Raw genomic sequence first — 16,502 nt, 5'->3', positions numbered from 1 at the left:
CCGTACCGCTGTACAGTCACCGGGTACGGTGTCGACACGGTCAGGAAAGTCGGTACGCAAAACCAAGCATACCGAATCTTCTCCTCCCCTTTCTCAGGGCCGTCTCCCATCGGTACGGGACCCTGATTTGTGGGATGATTCTGATGACCCCCTCGGTACCGAAGATTATTCATCAGATGAGGATGATCCATCGGTGCAGGATCCTGCTAGTAAGCCAGAGCACTCCTCCTTCACCAAGTTTCTTAAGGAGATGTCAGACACCCTTTCAATCCCCCTAGAGTCTGACTCTAAGAAATCCAAGGCATTTCTCGATGCTTTGGATTTTGACCAACCTCCTAAAGAATTTTTAAAGTTACCTCTTCATGACATCTTGAGGGAAACTTTTTACAAGAATTTAGAAATTCCTCTAACCATTCCAGGAGCTCCTAGAAAGCTGGAATCGCTTTATAAAGTGATTCCCATTCCAGGGTTTGACAAACACCAGTTGCCTCATGAATCTCTACTGGTGGAGTCAACCCTCAAGAAAGCTGCTGGCTCTAGTGTATATGCCTCTGTCCCTCCTGGCAGAGAGGGCAAGGCCATGGATAAATTTGGTAAAAGACTTTACCAAAATGCAATGTTGGCTAACCGTTCAGGTAATTATGGGTTTCACTTCTCCTTCTACCTGAAACATCTCATCCAACAAGTAGCCTCTTTTCAAAAGTATATTCCTGACCGCAAGCTTCCTGCATTTCAACAATGCACTTTCAGTCTTTTGCAACTCAGGAAGTTTATGGTCCGTTCCATCTATGGTACTTTTGAACTCACATCCCGAGCCATGGCTATGTCTGTGGCGATGAGGCGATTGGCATGGCTTCGAGTCTCAGACCTTGATATTAACCATCAGGACCGCCTCGCCAATGCTCCCTGCCTAGGAGATGAGCTGTTTGGAGAGTCTATGGATACCACCACTCAAAAGCTTTCTGCCCATGAGACGAGGTGGGATACTTTATTGAAAAATAAGAAGAAACCTCCTCCTCCTCGTCCTTTTAGGCAGCAGCCATCATATCAGAGACGGTTTTCTGCTCGTCCAGTTCAGCCTCATCCTCCTCAACCTCGGAGGCAACGGCAACAGCAACAACAGGCTCGCCAACAACAACCACCTGCCATAAAGCCTGTCACTCAGACTAAGCCGACTCATCCCTTTTGACTCTCTTCTCCAGGGCATTGCCAGTCTTCCTCCCTCCTGTTCTCTTCCACAGCCCATAGGAGGTCGATTAACCATTTTTCACTCTTGATGGGAAGTGATCACCACCGACCAGTGGGTGCTCTCGATCATAGCCCACGGCTACTCCCTCAATTTCCAGACTCCTCTGCCGTTAGGCCTGCCAAAAGAGTCTGCTTCCAACAAGTCTCAGTCCCTCCTTCTCGCTCAAGAGGTTCAATCCCTCCTTCTTCTCAATGCCATCGAAGAAGTTCCTCAAGATCAGCGAGGTCAGGGATTTTACTCCCGGTACTTTCTAGTTCCCAAAAAGACCGGAGACCTCAGACCTATCTTGGATCTTAGAGATCTCAACAAATGTTTGGTCAAGGAGAGGTTCAAAATGCTCTCTCTTGCCACCCTCTACCCTCTTCTCTCTCAGGGCGACTGGCTATGCTCCCTCGATCTCAAAGAGGCTTACACACATATTCCTATTCATCTGACGTCCAGGCAATATCTGCGCTTTCTCATCAATCATCATCATTATCAGTACAAGGTGCTACCCTTCGGTCTGGCCTCCTCTCCCAGGGTATTCACCAAGTGTCTGATTGTGGTAGCGGCCTATCTCCGCTCTCACAATTTTCAAGTTTTCCCTTATCTGGACGACTGGCTGATCAAGGCTCATTCGCCTCAGGCAGTTCTGCTTGCCACCAATCAGACCATTCACTGCCTTTGTCTGTTGGGTTTCGAAATCAATCTACCCAAGTCACACATCATTCCGACCCAGCGACTTCAATTTATTGGAGCCATTCTGGACACTGTTTTGATGAGGGTGTTTCTTCCATCCAACCACCTTCAGACCATCCTTCATCTCTGTCGGCAGGTGTTTCAATAGATTACCATCTCTGCCAATCACATGATGGTGCTCTTGGGGCACATGGCTTCCACAGTGCATGTCACCCCCTTCGCACGTCTCCATCTGCGTACTCCGCAATGGACTCTAGCGACTCAGTGGTCACAAGCGACTGATCCTTGCTCACAACACATATCTGTGACCTCGTCTCTTCGACAGTCGCTTCTTTGGTGGTTGACATCTTCAAATCTATCCAGAGGTCTACTGTTCCATCTACTTCCTCATCATTTTGTAATCACCACAGATGCCTCCCCTTATGCCTGGGGAGCTCACCTGAACGAATTCCAAACTCAGGGCTTTTGGACTGCCCAGGAAAAGAAACACCACATCAATTTCCTGGAACTCCGAGCAATGTTTTATGCCCTCAAGGCTTTTCAACATCTTCTTTTTCCTCAAGTACTACTCATTTGCACAGACAATCAAGTTGCAATGTACTACATCAACAAACAGGGAGGGACGGGCTCTCGCCTGTTGTGTCAAGAAGCCCAATGGATTTGGTCTTGGGCGACAGCTCGCCACTTATTCCTGAAGGCTGTCTACATTCAAGGGGAACAGAATTCCTTAGCGGACAATCTCAGCAGAATTCTTCAACCTCACGAATGGACTCTCGACCCTTTGACTCTCCAGTCCATTTTCGCTCAATGGGGCACTCCTCAGGTGGACCTTTTTGCAGCTCCTCACAATCATCAGCTGCCCCTGTTTTGCTCCAGACTTTACTCTCCTCACCGTCTGGCACCCGATGCATTTCTCCTGGATTGGACCAATCTCTTCCTATATGCATTTCCACCTCTCCCACTCATGCTGCGGACATTGTTCAAGCTCAGGAGGGAACGAGCCACCATGATTCTTTTCGCTCCACGGTGGCCCAGGCAACATTGGTACTCCCTTCTACTTCAACTCAGTTCCAGGGATCCCATACTTCTTCCATTGTTTCCTTCTCTGCTCTCTCAGCATCAGCAGACCCTACTGCATCCCAACCTACAGTCTCTGCACCTGACAGCTTGGTATCTCTCGGGCTGACTTCGGCTCATTCACTCCTTTCTCAGCCTGTCCGCTCTATCATTGATGCTTCCAGGAAACCGGCCACGCTTCAGTGTTATCAACAGAAGTGGTCTCGGTTTTCTTCCTGGTGCCTCTTGCATCACCATAATCCCATGTCTCTGGCAGTGGAACTGGTGTTGGACTATCTTCTTTCCTTGTCTGACTCTGGCCTTAAATCTACTTCTATCAGAGTTCATCTTAGTGCCATTGCTGCCTTTCATGAGCCAGTTCATGGAAAACCCCTCTCGGCTCATCCTCTAGTTTCTAGATTCATGAGGGGCCTTTTCAATGTGAAACCACCTCTCAAGCCCCCTCCTGTGGTTTGGGATCTCAATGTGGTTCTTTCTGCTTTAAACCTTTGAACCTTTGGCCACTGCACATTTCAAATTTCTTACTTGGAAAGTGGTCTTCCTTATAGCGCTCACTTCTGCTAGGAGGGTCAGTGAGCTGCATGCACTAGTGGCCGATCCACCTTTCACTGTTTTTCACCATGATAAGGTGGTTCTCTGTACACACCCCAAATTTCTTCCTAAGGTTGTGTCTGACTTTCATCTTAACCAGTCCATTGTCCTACCTGTATTTTTTCCAAAGCCTCATTCTCATCCAGGTGAACAGGCTTTTCATACCTTGGACTGTAAACATGCTCTAGCTTACTATCTTGAACGCATTAAGCCTCACAGATCATCTCCTCAACTGTTTTTATCCTTTGATCCTAACAAGTTGGGTCATCCTGTATCTAAACGCACTCTATCCAATTGGCTTGCTGTTTGCGTTTCTTTCTGTTATGCTCAATCGGGCCTGACACTGGAAGGGTCTGTCACGGGCCACAAAGTTAGAACTATGGCAGCATCTGTAGCTTTCCTCCGCTCCACTTCCATTGAGGAAATCTGCAAGGCTGCTACTTGGTCCTCAGTTCATACTTTTACATCACATTATTGTCTGGACGCTTTCTCCAGACGGGATAGACACTTTGGCCAATCTGTATTACAAAATTTATTTTCCTAATGGCCAACCTTCCCTCCATCCCGCTTTTTGTTAGCTTGGAGGTCACCCATCAGTCAAGAATATGCTACCTGCTTGTCCTGGGATAAAGCACAGTTACTTACCGTAACAGGTGTTATCCAGGGACACAGGCAGATATTCTTGCGTCCCTCCCACCTCCCCGGGTTGGCTTCTTAGCTGGCTTATCCTAACTGGGGACCGCGCGCTTTCTTCGGGCAGGAAGACACTCGCGCATGCGCGGTGCGGCCTAGCTAGAACTTTCTAAGTTCTTAGAGTGCAATCACTCTAAAATTGTCCGTACCGGGGCTCCGTCGGTGCCATCACCCATCAGTCAAGAATATCTGCCTGCTGTCCCTGGATAACACCTGTTACGGTAAGTTACTGTGCTTTACAAGCAATAAATCCCAAACTATAATATAATATAAAAAGTAACTGCTTTTATGAAGTGATTTCATCCTGGGCGGTTTGTAATCCTATATAATAAAATGCTAGCCGCGCATGTGCACTCCTATCTGCTCCTCTCAAGGCCGTGGCCTCCGTGAACAGTATGACTGGCTGGACTCCCTGCTCTCCACCTCTCAAGCTGCGGTGTCGGCTCCTCTCACAAGCCTGCACCAGCGTCAGAGAAGGCTTCTGACGCTGGCAGGGATCATGAGAGGAGCCACCACAGGCACTTTTAAACTTAAAAAAACCCTTCGGCCGCAGCAGGCCAGCCCGCGGGAAGGGAAGGGGGAGCCGAACAAGAACGGGACATTCATTTCTGTGCTTCGGCCGGCTCTTCAGGCTGGGCCGAGTCAGCGCGGGGAATCGCCATCCTCCAGTCACCCCCTGGGTGAGTGCGGCCTGGCCCGATTCATTGTGCTTCAGTTGCTGGGTGGCGGTGGGGGAGGAGATGCTACAAGCGGTGCTAAGAGCTGATGAGACGATTTTTGTATTTGAAAGAAGGAGAAGAGCTGGGGCTGCATTGTTATAATCCTTATGCCAGGCAGCTCTTTTTGGGAGGCAGGCAGGCAGGCTGGCATGGGGGGGTTTCAATGGAAGGGGGATGGGAGGCAGGCAGGGAGGCTGGCATCGGAGGGGGGTGGGGGGGTTTCCTGGAAACATGCTGCGGCAGGCAGGCAGACTGGCATCGGTGGGGGGGGGGGGTTCAATGGAAGGGGGATGCAGGCAACGGAGGGGTGGGAGGTTTCAATGGAAGGCAGGCAGGCTGGCATGGGGTGGGTGGGATGGTTTCCATGGAAACATGTTGCTCAGGGGGATGGGAGGCAAGGAGGCTGGCATCGAGGGGTTCAATGGAAGGGGAATGGGAGGCAGGCTGGCATCAGAGGGGGGTGGGGGGGTTTCAATGGCAGGCTGGCATTGGGGGGATGGGATGGTTTCCATGGAAACATGCTGCTCAGGGGGATGGGAGGCAGGCAGGCTGGCATCGGGGGTGGGGGGGTTCAATGGAAGGAGGATGGGAGGCAGGCAGGCAGACTGGCATTGGAGGGGGGTGAGGGGAGGAAGGAGGCACTGGGGGCACTAAGGACTTAGAAAGGGGCACTGGGGGCACTATGGACATAGGAAGGGGCACTAAGGACATAGGAAGGAGGCACTGAGGGCACTAAGGACACAGGGAGTCAAAAGAAAAAATGACAGACAGGCAGCGTGCAAGGAGAGAGAGACAAAGAAAAAAAATACCCAGACAGACAGACATCTACTCTAGCACCCGTTAATGTAACGGGCTTAAAGACTAGTAGTATATAATTTGTTAACAGTATAAAATTAAGGATATAATAGTATATAATTTGTTAACAGCATAAAAATAATGAAATGACCAAATGTAAGCATGAATACAATTTAAAGAGGTAAACTTGGAGACAGGCAAATTGAATCCCAATAGGAAAATGATAGTGTTCAAAATCTACTGTGCTGTTTTAATGTATATATCAATCATATAATGAATAAAATGAATGTCAGCAAAATGCAAAAGATAAAAAGATAAAGGAATTCTGACCTCTACTTGATGTTCCTTGCTATATGTATTAGTTAAACCCAATATTTTTGCTACCAGGGAGAAGATTCTAATTAATTTCTATTTAACTGAATAACAACCGCTCTCATAAATGGGACATACCATGAGGAAATGGGACACATCCTGATCACACCCATCCCTAAAGACCAGAAGAACTCAATCGCACTGATATCCAATTATAGACCCCTTATTCACCAAACTACTGGAAAGGTTGGTCAACCTGGAACTAGCGAATCACCTAGACAAATTTAACCTCCTAAGCGAACACAAATCAGGTTTCAGAAAAGGATTCAGCACAGAGACAGTCTTAGGCTCATTCCTCAACCACCTATACAATCTCTTTATTAAAGGTACCAGTGCTTTTATTTTGCAACTAGATTTTAGCAGCACATTTGACATAGTGGACCATGAAATAATACTACATTGCCTAGATGCAATGGGACTCTCGGGAAGAGTTTGGAATTGGTTCCAGGGCTTTTTCACCAAAAGATCATATCAAGTGGTCTACGATGGGAAACACTCCAATTCTTGGAAAAACCCTTCGGGAGTACCTCAAGGTTCCCCTCTATCACCCACCTTATTTAATATCTATATTTCATCTTTAGGACACCTATTACAAAAGCTAAACCTAAAATACTACATATATGCTGATGATATCTCTTTTAATCCCCCTGACTAATGTAAACAATTCAACTTTAACACACATCTCCCATATCATGACTGAAATTGAATAATGGACTATCAATTTTAAATTGAAATTAAACACAGAAAAGACAAAATTTTCTTGGCAAGCCCAAAGGACAAAATCACTATAACATCAATACACCGGTCACGATCACCCAATATCAAAAACTATAAAAATATTAGGAGTCACCTTAGATACCCACTTGACCTTGATCGAACACACGAACTTGGTGACCAAAAAATGCTTCTTTACACTTTGGAAATTAAAAACCATCAAAAAATATTTTGACCATCTATTTTTCAGACTATTGGTACATTCTTTGATTCTATCCACCCTAGACTTCTGCAACATCATTTATGTGGGTATACCTAAAAAAACCGTGAGAAAATTAAGAATAGTGCAAAACACGTCTGTTTGTTTAATATTCGGACTAAAGAAAAGTGAACACATTAGTCCCTACTACAAACTGCTACACTGGTTGCCAATGGAGGCACAAATAATATTCAAATTCTCTTGCTTTTGCTATAAACTGGTGTGGGGAATAGCCCCTACCTATCTCTTACCACACTTCGAACTATACATCCCCACGAGGACAACCAGAAATCGCAATCTCTTTGCCTATCCAAAGATCACTGATTGCAAATATAGGTCCTTTCTGGACAGAACCGTTAAGTTTCAAGCTAGCAAACAGCAGACCTGGCTAGGCAATTACATCAATAGAGCCAGGTTGACCTATGGCGCATTTCGGAAAGAAATTAAGACAGTTCTGTTCGATAGATTTATCTCCTAGTCAGATACCCCGCCCCCCCTTTTTAAAACTTTTATTCAACATGTTGATATTGCATATTCTCACTAATTGTATTCTGTTTTCACTGACTATTCAGTAACATCTTCGCCATTTGTACTCTGAAATTCGCTGGTTGTCCAGCCCTCTTCACTGTAACATGTCGATATTATGTTTCTCACTAATTGTACTCTGTAATCACTGACTGCTCAGTGACATCTTCCCTATTTGTATTCTGTAATTCGCTGATTGTCCAGCTCTCTTCACTGTAAACCGCCTAGAAGTCGCAAGATTGGGGCGGTATAGAAAAAATAAAGTTATTATTATTATTATTATTATTATATTCAGTGTAGTTGCTCATAAAAACAAGGAAAACATACACTTAAGTTGTGATGTGCTGGATTAGGAATTCTGTCCCTTGCAGATTCTGTTCCATAATTTGCCCCTCTCACAGGAAGGAAGGATTAGCACAGGCTACAGATACATATTGGGTGAAAAATGCCATGGATTACCCAGGGTCTGAGAGGACAAGCAGCAGACTTACTGCCTCAGCTTGGAGAGCCTGGTTTTTCTTAGACTACATAAAATAAAATAAACGTCAGTCAGGCATTGGAAGGAAGTGGAAACGTGCTCCTCCCAGCATGCATAGGATCAGTCAAGCTAACAAAAAAGATCCTACAAGGTACTACCGTATTTCCCGAAAATAAGACTACCCCGAAAATAAACCCTAGCATAATTTTCCGGGTAGGTCTGCCGTCTTTTTCTATGTTTCTATGTAAGTGGCTGCTTTACAAATGTCCTCAATTGGAGTGGAATGTAGAAAAGCCACTGAAGCAGCCATTGCTCTAATTTTATAGGCAGTGTCATGGCCTTCCAACTCTAGCCCAGCCTGAGCATAGCAGGAGGAGATAAAGTCTGCCAACCATGTAGAGATTGTTCTCTTGGTTTGTTCTCTTGGTCTGTTAAGATCAAATGAGATGAACAGCTGAGTAGAGATTCTATGAGGATTTGTTCAATCAAGGTAGTAAACCAAAGCACGTTTACAAGGTGCTGGACAGCTGCTTCTCCAGGATGGGAATGTGGTTTTGGAAAGAAGACTGAGTAGAACTATAGATTGGCTGAGGTGAAACTCTGAAACTACTTTTGGTAGGAATTTGGAATGAGTATGAAGGACTACTCTGTTGTCCAAAACTAGTGCTTGAAGCTCACTAACCTGACAAACTGAAGTGATGCAAATGAGGAAGACCACTTTCCATGTGAGATATTTGAGAGAGGAAGATGCTAGTGATTCAAAAGATGCCTTTATCAGAGTGGAAAGTACAATGTTGAGGATCCAATCAACTGGAGGCAGTTTGATTGGAGGTTTGGAGTATAACAGACCTTTCATAAACCTGGAAACCAATTGGAGTTTGGCCAGAGATCTTATCATTGAGAAGGACATAAAAAGCACGGATAGCACTGAGGTGCACTATTACTGAAGTAGTGAAGTCCAGTGTTAGAAAGGTGTAGGAGATAATCCAACACTGAGGGCAGAGGACATGTATTTGGCAGTAATGAATGTTGGGAACACCAGAATGTAGAACGAGTCCACTTTAAATGGTAACAGCACCTCATGGATGGTTTCCTGGTAACGTCTATAATAGCTGAAACTGGAGCAGAGAGATAAAAGGTAGCTGCATGAGTGGAGATAGGTACCAGGCTGTGAGAGCAAGTGACTGTAGAATGGGGTGGAGAAGTGAACCCTCGTTCTGAGTGATTAGAGTTGGGAAAATCTGCAGAGGAATTGGACCCCTAACACTGAGTTGCAGAAGAAGAGGGAACCAGGGCTGCCTCGGCCACTTCGGAGCAATAAGAATCTGGTTCTCGCTTGAGTTTAAATAGAATTTTCCCTATTAATAGAAAGGCATAGAGGAACTTGTTTGTCCAGTCGAGGAGGAAGGCATCCGAGTCCAAATGGTGAGGTGAGTGTAGTCTGGAGCAATAATGTAGAAATTTGTGATTCATGGAAGACACAAACAGATCTATCTGGGGAGTTCCCCAGATTAAGTAAAGCTGCTGCACTGTCTTTGTGTTCAGTGACCATTCGCGGGAGCCAGTAAGGAAGCCGCTCAGCGTCGAGAAGCAGCGTCAAATCGCGCTGTTGCTCGTGCCGCTGAGATGGACTAAGTGGATCGACGCAGCCGGTTAGCAGCGGGGAAGGAGTTCAGAAAGCTGCACCTCCACCAACGATTGGCAGAGGACCCGCTGCATCTCTACCAGATCGGCAGAGGTAGGAAGATAGGGCAATTTTTTGTCCCAAAAATCCCAATTTATATTTGAGTATATACAGTACTCGACCACCTCAGTCATCAAGTTCAATCTCGCTGAGGCCGTGTTCCTGTTTATGTTCCGCCCGTTGACAGGAGTGCCTCAACATCGCAATCATCCTTTCCACAAAGCCCCCAGTACCAGTGCTTACTCTGAAGCAAAAGCTCGATGCTTTGATTTGAGAGGAGCTTGGGGATCAGTTCTACCTATTGCTCCCAACTCTGACTTCTCCGGTGCCGGTTCAGGTTGAGCATACCACGACCACCAGCACTGTCGATGCTCCATTGGTGTGTTCTATTGAAGCGGCTCATTGCTCCACTTCCAAGCACTGCTCTCCTCGGCGGCGTTCATCGTCTTCCAGTCACTCGGACCGAAGTTCTTTTAAGTCCAGTTAGGTGTCTCAGAAGAGGAAGCATTCCGAGACCTTGACACCTGAGCGACACTGGTCAGGTAAGGTGTCTAGCAAGAGGAAGCATTTTCAGACTCCGATGCCGGGCCAACACCGATCGGTGCAACAATCTCCCTCTTTGCTTTAAAATTCCGATTTGCTCAATGACTCCAATCCAGATCCCTCTTCATCGTCCACTGAGGCTGAAGACTCCCCAGCATCTTACTCTCCTAGGCGTTCCCCCAGCTCAGGAGGCATCTCCTACAGAAAAACTGTCTTTCTCAAAATTTATAATGATGATGGGAAAGGACCTGTCGGTGCTATTGGAGGCTTATTCCAAATACAGCAAAGAGTATCTTGGGACTTTAGATTAGGGGTGCCCACACTTTTTGGCTTTCGAGCTACTTTTAAAATGACCAAGTCAAAATGATCTATCAACAATAAAATGTAAAAAAACGCAAAACATACTGTCCGCAGAGAAAATGTAAATTATAATTTATATTCAGGTTTTTTCCCAAAGAGGTCAAGGCAGATGACTTTAAAATATGCAATATCACCTCAGTAACACCTATACAAAAATCTAATATAATAAAATGGTAAGCTGCGCATGCGCACTTCCTAAGTGTGTGCTGGTTTTCCGTGAGCTGTAGCGACACATAGGAAGTGCGCATGCGCGGCATACGATTCTTTGAAAGACGCGGCGGTGGCTCCTCTCACGATCCCCGCCTGCGTCGGACTTCCGCAGGTGGGGATCATGAGAGGAGCCACCGCCGCGTCTTTCAACTAAAAAATAAAAAAAAAAACAAGGCGGATGTCGGCCCGATGGCTGGAGTTCACCGCTGAGTCCGATGAGGAGTGCTTCCCTCAACAGGAACCATCGGGTCTAATTCAAATACTCCCGGCAGGTCGGGAGGGGGCGGAGCAGGCTCGCACGCCTGGCGGGGACCAGACAGGAACTAGACTCTCTGCAGGAGCCAGCCTGATGGCTGGAGATCACCGGACTGGATAGGGGGAGCAGGTAAGGGGGTGCTGCAGTACAGGAGGAGCAGGGAAGAGGTGATTCTGGACAGGGGGGGAGGTAACAGGAAGGGAGGCCTACTGCTGGATAGGGGAAGTAGGGAAGAGGTGCTGCTAGACGGGGGGGGGGGAGGGAGGAGGTAAAAGGAAGGGAGAAGGGCTCCTGCAAAGGAGAAGAGCTACTGCTGGATATGGGGAGCTGGAAATGGGGTGATGCTGAACAGGGGAGATAAAAGGAGAAGGGCTACTGCTATATAGGGGGAGCAGGGAATGGGTGGGGGTGCTGCTGGACAGGGAGGAGGTAAAAGTAAGGGAGAAGGGCTGCTAGCACTCGTTAATGTAACGGGCTAAACAACTAGTAGACAAATATAACCCCTCCCCTTTTGTTAAACCATGATAGCGGTTTTTAGCACAGGGAGCTGCGCTGAATGCCCCATGCTGCTCCCGACGCTCATAGGCTCCCTGCGCTAAAAACCGCTATTGTAGTTTAGTAAAAGGGGGCCATAGTGTAAAATATAGACAGCAGATATAAATTCTCAAAACGGACACAATTTTGATCACTAAATTGAAAATAAAATCATTTTTCCTACCTTTATTGACTGGTGATTTCATGAGTCTGTGGTTGCACTTCCTTCTGACTGTGGATCCAATCTTCTTTTCCTTTCTTTCTTCCTCACTCCAGACCGCATTCTATTCCCCAAACAACATAATAATAATTTATTTCTTATATACTGCTATACCGTGAAGTTCAACTTTTTCTTCCTCTTTCTCTCTCCATGCCCCCCTTTCTTTCTCTTTCCCTGTCTCCCAAGCCACCGACGCCGATTTCTCCCTGCTTCCATGATGCCTCAAAAGCCAGACCCGCAAGCCTCTCTTCCCCTCCCCAATCAATTCTGATGTCGGAGAGGAAGTGTGTCTGTCTGTCTGTCTTTCTTTCTCTCTCTCTTTCCTTGGTCGCTGTCTGTCTCTTTTTTTTTTTTTTTTTAAGCACACCCCTCCTCCTAAAGCAGCCCCCTTTCCCTCTCTCCCTGGCCCCCTGTTTTGCCATGCCTGCCTGCTCCATGGCCACCTTCTGTTCCCCCCCTCCTAGAGCAAAGCATGTTTGCTGTCTGGCCCCCAGCACCCCTCCCACCAAAGCAGCCCCCTTTCCCTCTCCCCCTGGCCCGAGTGAGTGGTAAGAGCTATAGCCTCAGCACCGTGAGGTTGTGGGTTCAAATCCCACACTGCCCCTTGTGACCCTGGGTCAGTCACTTAATCCCCCCATTGCCCTAGGTACATTAGTTTTTTTAAATTTATTTATTCAATTTTCTATGCCGTTCTCCCAAGGGAACTCAGAACGGTTTACATGAATATATTCATAGATTGTAAGCCAGGGATAATTTAATTCCACTGGGTCTACTTATGTATGAAGGAATTCAAGGTTTAACAAGTTTTTCTTATTTTTCTTGGTAGAGTGTCTTTCAAAACAACAGTTACCCTTTCAGAGCTGTTTATATAAGCGGATAAGATTTTTACTATATTCTTTGTATTTCCTCACCAGGTATTCTGGATCTGATCCTTTAATCCCAGCCAACTATTGTCCTATTTCCAAGCTTCAGTTTGTATTGAAAGTTACTGAAATGACAGTCTTTGATCAGTTATCTTCTCATTTTGAGAGTGCCCTAGTATTACATCCCTAACAATCTGGGTTTAGGACTGGTTAAAGCGCCGAAACCCATTATTAATTGAGGTTTCCTTATTCATTGTATTTGTTTACATTTGGTCTTTTTACTACTGTTTATGCTGTTAACAAAATTCCAAGTCTTACATTGTACTGCTATTTGCCACCTTGGGTGAATCTCTTCAGAAAGGTGGTTAATAAATCCAAATAATTAATTTGACTTTACATTGCTTAAATGTCAAAGACCTAGCCATCTTTATCACCTCATGCAATTTTACTCAAAAGGAAGTTTGCTGGAAACTGGAAGCAGCCTTATAATGGGCCTAATGATGCAATAAATAAATAAAATTGGATGGGTGTCACTAAAAAGTAATTATATCAAGTAACTAGATATTATTATATTACTCGTTACTGAAAAATGTAATACATTACAGTTCATTGCTTTTGCACGAAAGTAATCATTACAATTACTCATTACTTTTAAAAGTAATATATTATTAGTAGTACAGTATATTTCTTTGTAATCTATTACAGGTCAACACTGGTCACAATCCCACTGAGGCAATAGTAACTTTATGCACATAGGCCCTGATTCTCCAAAAGTGCGTCCCGATTTTAGGCAGCTGTAGGCGTCCTACAGCTGTCTAATCAGCCAATCGGGATGCACGTTTTTTTAAAAAAAAATTCTCCCCAGGCAGGCCTGAAGGCGCCTCCGGGAGCCTAGGGAGACCCGCAAGACGCCTAAGCTCGCCTAAGGGCCTTAGGCGAACCTAGGTGGCCCTACGCGTCTCCCTAGTAGAGGAAGAAACCTTAAAATGTAGGCCAGCAAAATGCTGGTCTACATTGTAAGTAGACGCAGCCGCTATACTTATCGCGGCAAGGGATCTCTCTGCCGCTATAAGTATAGCGGGCCGCGGCCTGTCCGATCGGATGCCCCCCCCCCTCCGACACTACCGACCGCGTCCCCCCCCCGACATTACCGATCTCCCTCCCACCCCGACACTACCGATTGCTGGCAGGAGGGTGTCCAATCCCTCCTGCCCGAAGATGCACCCCCCACTGCCCCCCCCCCCCCGGCGCTAACAACCCCCAAACCTCCAAACTAACCTGTTCTTCAGGCCAGACGGTTCTTGCCCGTCCAGCCTGTAGGCCCGCCTGGTCGAAATGAGGCGGGCTCGCCCCTTCCCGGCCCATCCCGCCGAAGCCTAAGGCCTGATTGGCCCAGGCTCTAGAAGCCTGGACCAATCAGGCCTTAGGCATAGCGGGTCCGCCCATCCCCACTAAGTCTAAGGTCTGATTGGCCAATCAGGCCTTAGATTAAGTGGGGATGGGCGGACCCGCTATGCGTAAGGCCTGATTGGTCCAGGCTTCTAGAGCCTGGGCCAATCAGGCCTTAGGCTTCGGCGGGATGGGCCGGGAAGGGGCGAGCCCGCCTCATTTCGACCAGGCGGGCCTACAGGCTGGACGGGCAAGAACCGTCTGGCCTGAAGAACAGGTTAGTTTGGGGGTTGTTAGCGCCGGGGGGGGGCGGGGGGGTGCGTCTTCGGGCAGGAGGGATTGGACACCCTCCTGCCAGCAATCGGTAGTGTCGGGGTGGGAGGGAGATCGGTAATGTCGGGGGGGGGGGGGGGCGGTCGGTGGTGTCGGAGGGGGGGCATCCGATTGGACAGGCCGCGGCCCGCTATACTTATAGCGGCAGAGAGATCCCTTGCCGCGATAAGTGTAGCTGGCCGTGTCTAATCTAACCCGATTCTCTAACCAGCGTCTGTAACGTGGACGCTGGTTACAGAATCGGGGTTTTAGTGTAGGCCGATTCTGAATAGGACGCCTCTCCCGGGCGTCCTATACAGAATCAGGGCCTAGGTGTCTTGCGGGCCTCGCCTTCAATATAGGCGGCCTGCCTGGGGAGCATTTTTTTTTTTTTAAAACGTGCATCTCGATTGGCTGATTAGACAGCTGTAGGACGCCTACAGCTGCCTAAAATCGGGACGCACTTTTGGAGAATCAGGGCCATAGGGCCTACTAGTGTGTATAACGGAGCAATTGAATTATAAAATTAACCCCCTTAGTGATTAGAGTCAAGAATGGTCATTGAAACTAATTTTTTTCTCTCTCCCTCTTTCGTTTAGCTATGAAATTAATGACGGCTTTGGTAAATGTGGCACTAAATCTTAGTATTAATATGGATAATACTCAGCGACAATATGAAGCAGAGCGAAATAAAATTATTGGAAAACGAGCAAATGATAGGCTGGAGCTTTTGCTACAGAAGAGAAAAGAGGTTAGAACACATTTTATTTTCCTTATTTAAAGGTTTTGTGCCAAAAGGTACTCCTAAAGTGATATTCATTTATGTGTACGTATATGTGTATATAATATTTATCATCAAGAGATACCAATTATTTTTACTAAGTTAGCATCAGAGCAAATTTGTACTTCTTTGTATAAAGAATAATGTATTACTGTAGGTACTGCTGAAGCAGTTGGTGATTGTGTAATTATCATTTAGGGGTCCTTTTATTAAGATGCGTTATCTGATTTAGCGTGTGCTAAATGCTAAGATGCCCATAGGAATATAATGGATGTCTTAGCATTTAGCGCACGCTAAATTGGTTAGTGCACTTTGATAAAAGAATCCCTTAGTTTACTGTCTTATGTATACTTGCAAAATGTAAATTTTTATCCAATATATATTGGCATTACAGTTGATTAAAAAGGGACAATGTAACATGACTGCAGAAGGCTTTTTAAAAACAATATCAGCAACAACCATTAAAACTTTCTTTGATAATATTTATAAAGTCCTCTGTGTCCTATATTCCTTTTGTATAATTAGATAATGATACATTTTAGAAATGCTTATATGATCTTTCAGATATGAAAATGTGTTCTTTGAATAATGTGAACTTGATTAATATGTTAAAAATTTTTCAATAAATTGATGGTGGTCATACCAGAGTTTGGATGTCATGGTAAAGTCAAACCTTATGTTTATAACTTTTATTCCGAGATGTTTATATATTATACATTTTCTTGTTTATTTCCGCTAATTTTTTTGCTGAGGGTACAAGAAGATAGAGAGACATTAGGTGGAAGTTCAAACAGTGGGCAAATGGTAGAACAGTGGATTTGATTTTTATATCTAGTGATTTCTTAAACTAGTAAACTTGCGTATCATTCCTGTTGAGTGGATGATTCTATGCATTGATTTTAGGAGACTTGGATTTAGGGGATAGGAAATATACTCTGAAGCAGCATAAGAAGTATTATTTGATATGTTTAATGAGGTAGCGAGTATATATCACATACTCTGAAGCTTGTGACAATGTTATAGCAAATGCATGAATAAACTGAACTATACATTGGAAATATTGAAAGAATCTGCACAGACCAGTACGTTAAGAAAAATGTTGATGTGTATGGGCTCCTATTAAGATAAAGTTTGCCTCGTATACTCATGTTGCATGAATGGTTGAGACGTCCAAAATGGCAGATGAAACTTAAGATGAAA

At 45.7% G+C, this 16,502-nt stretch overlaps 1 protein-coding gene across 1 annotated transcript in view; it reads left to right on the top strand.

The window, feature by feature from the left end:
- Positions 1-16,502, top strand: part of STAG2 (stromal antigen 2) — a 613,131-nt gene that overhangs the window by 243,515 nt on the left and 353,114 nt on the right. Inside the window, 1 exon segment of the mRNA XM_033944545.1 lies at positions 15,121-15,272. Within this exon segment, the coding sequence (XP_033800436.1) occupies positions 15,121-15,272 (152 nt within the window).

This window comes from Geotrypetes seraphini, chromosome 5 (genome assembly GCF_902459505.1).
Source record: "Geotrypetes seraphini chromosome 5, aGeoSer1.1, whole genome shotgun sequence".
Lineage (NCBI taxonomy): Eukaryota > Metazoa > Chordata > Amphibia > Gymnophiona > Dermophiidae > Geotrypetes > Geotrypetes seraphini.
This window is presented reverse-complemented; position numbering and strand designations above follow the sequence as displayed.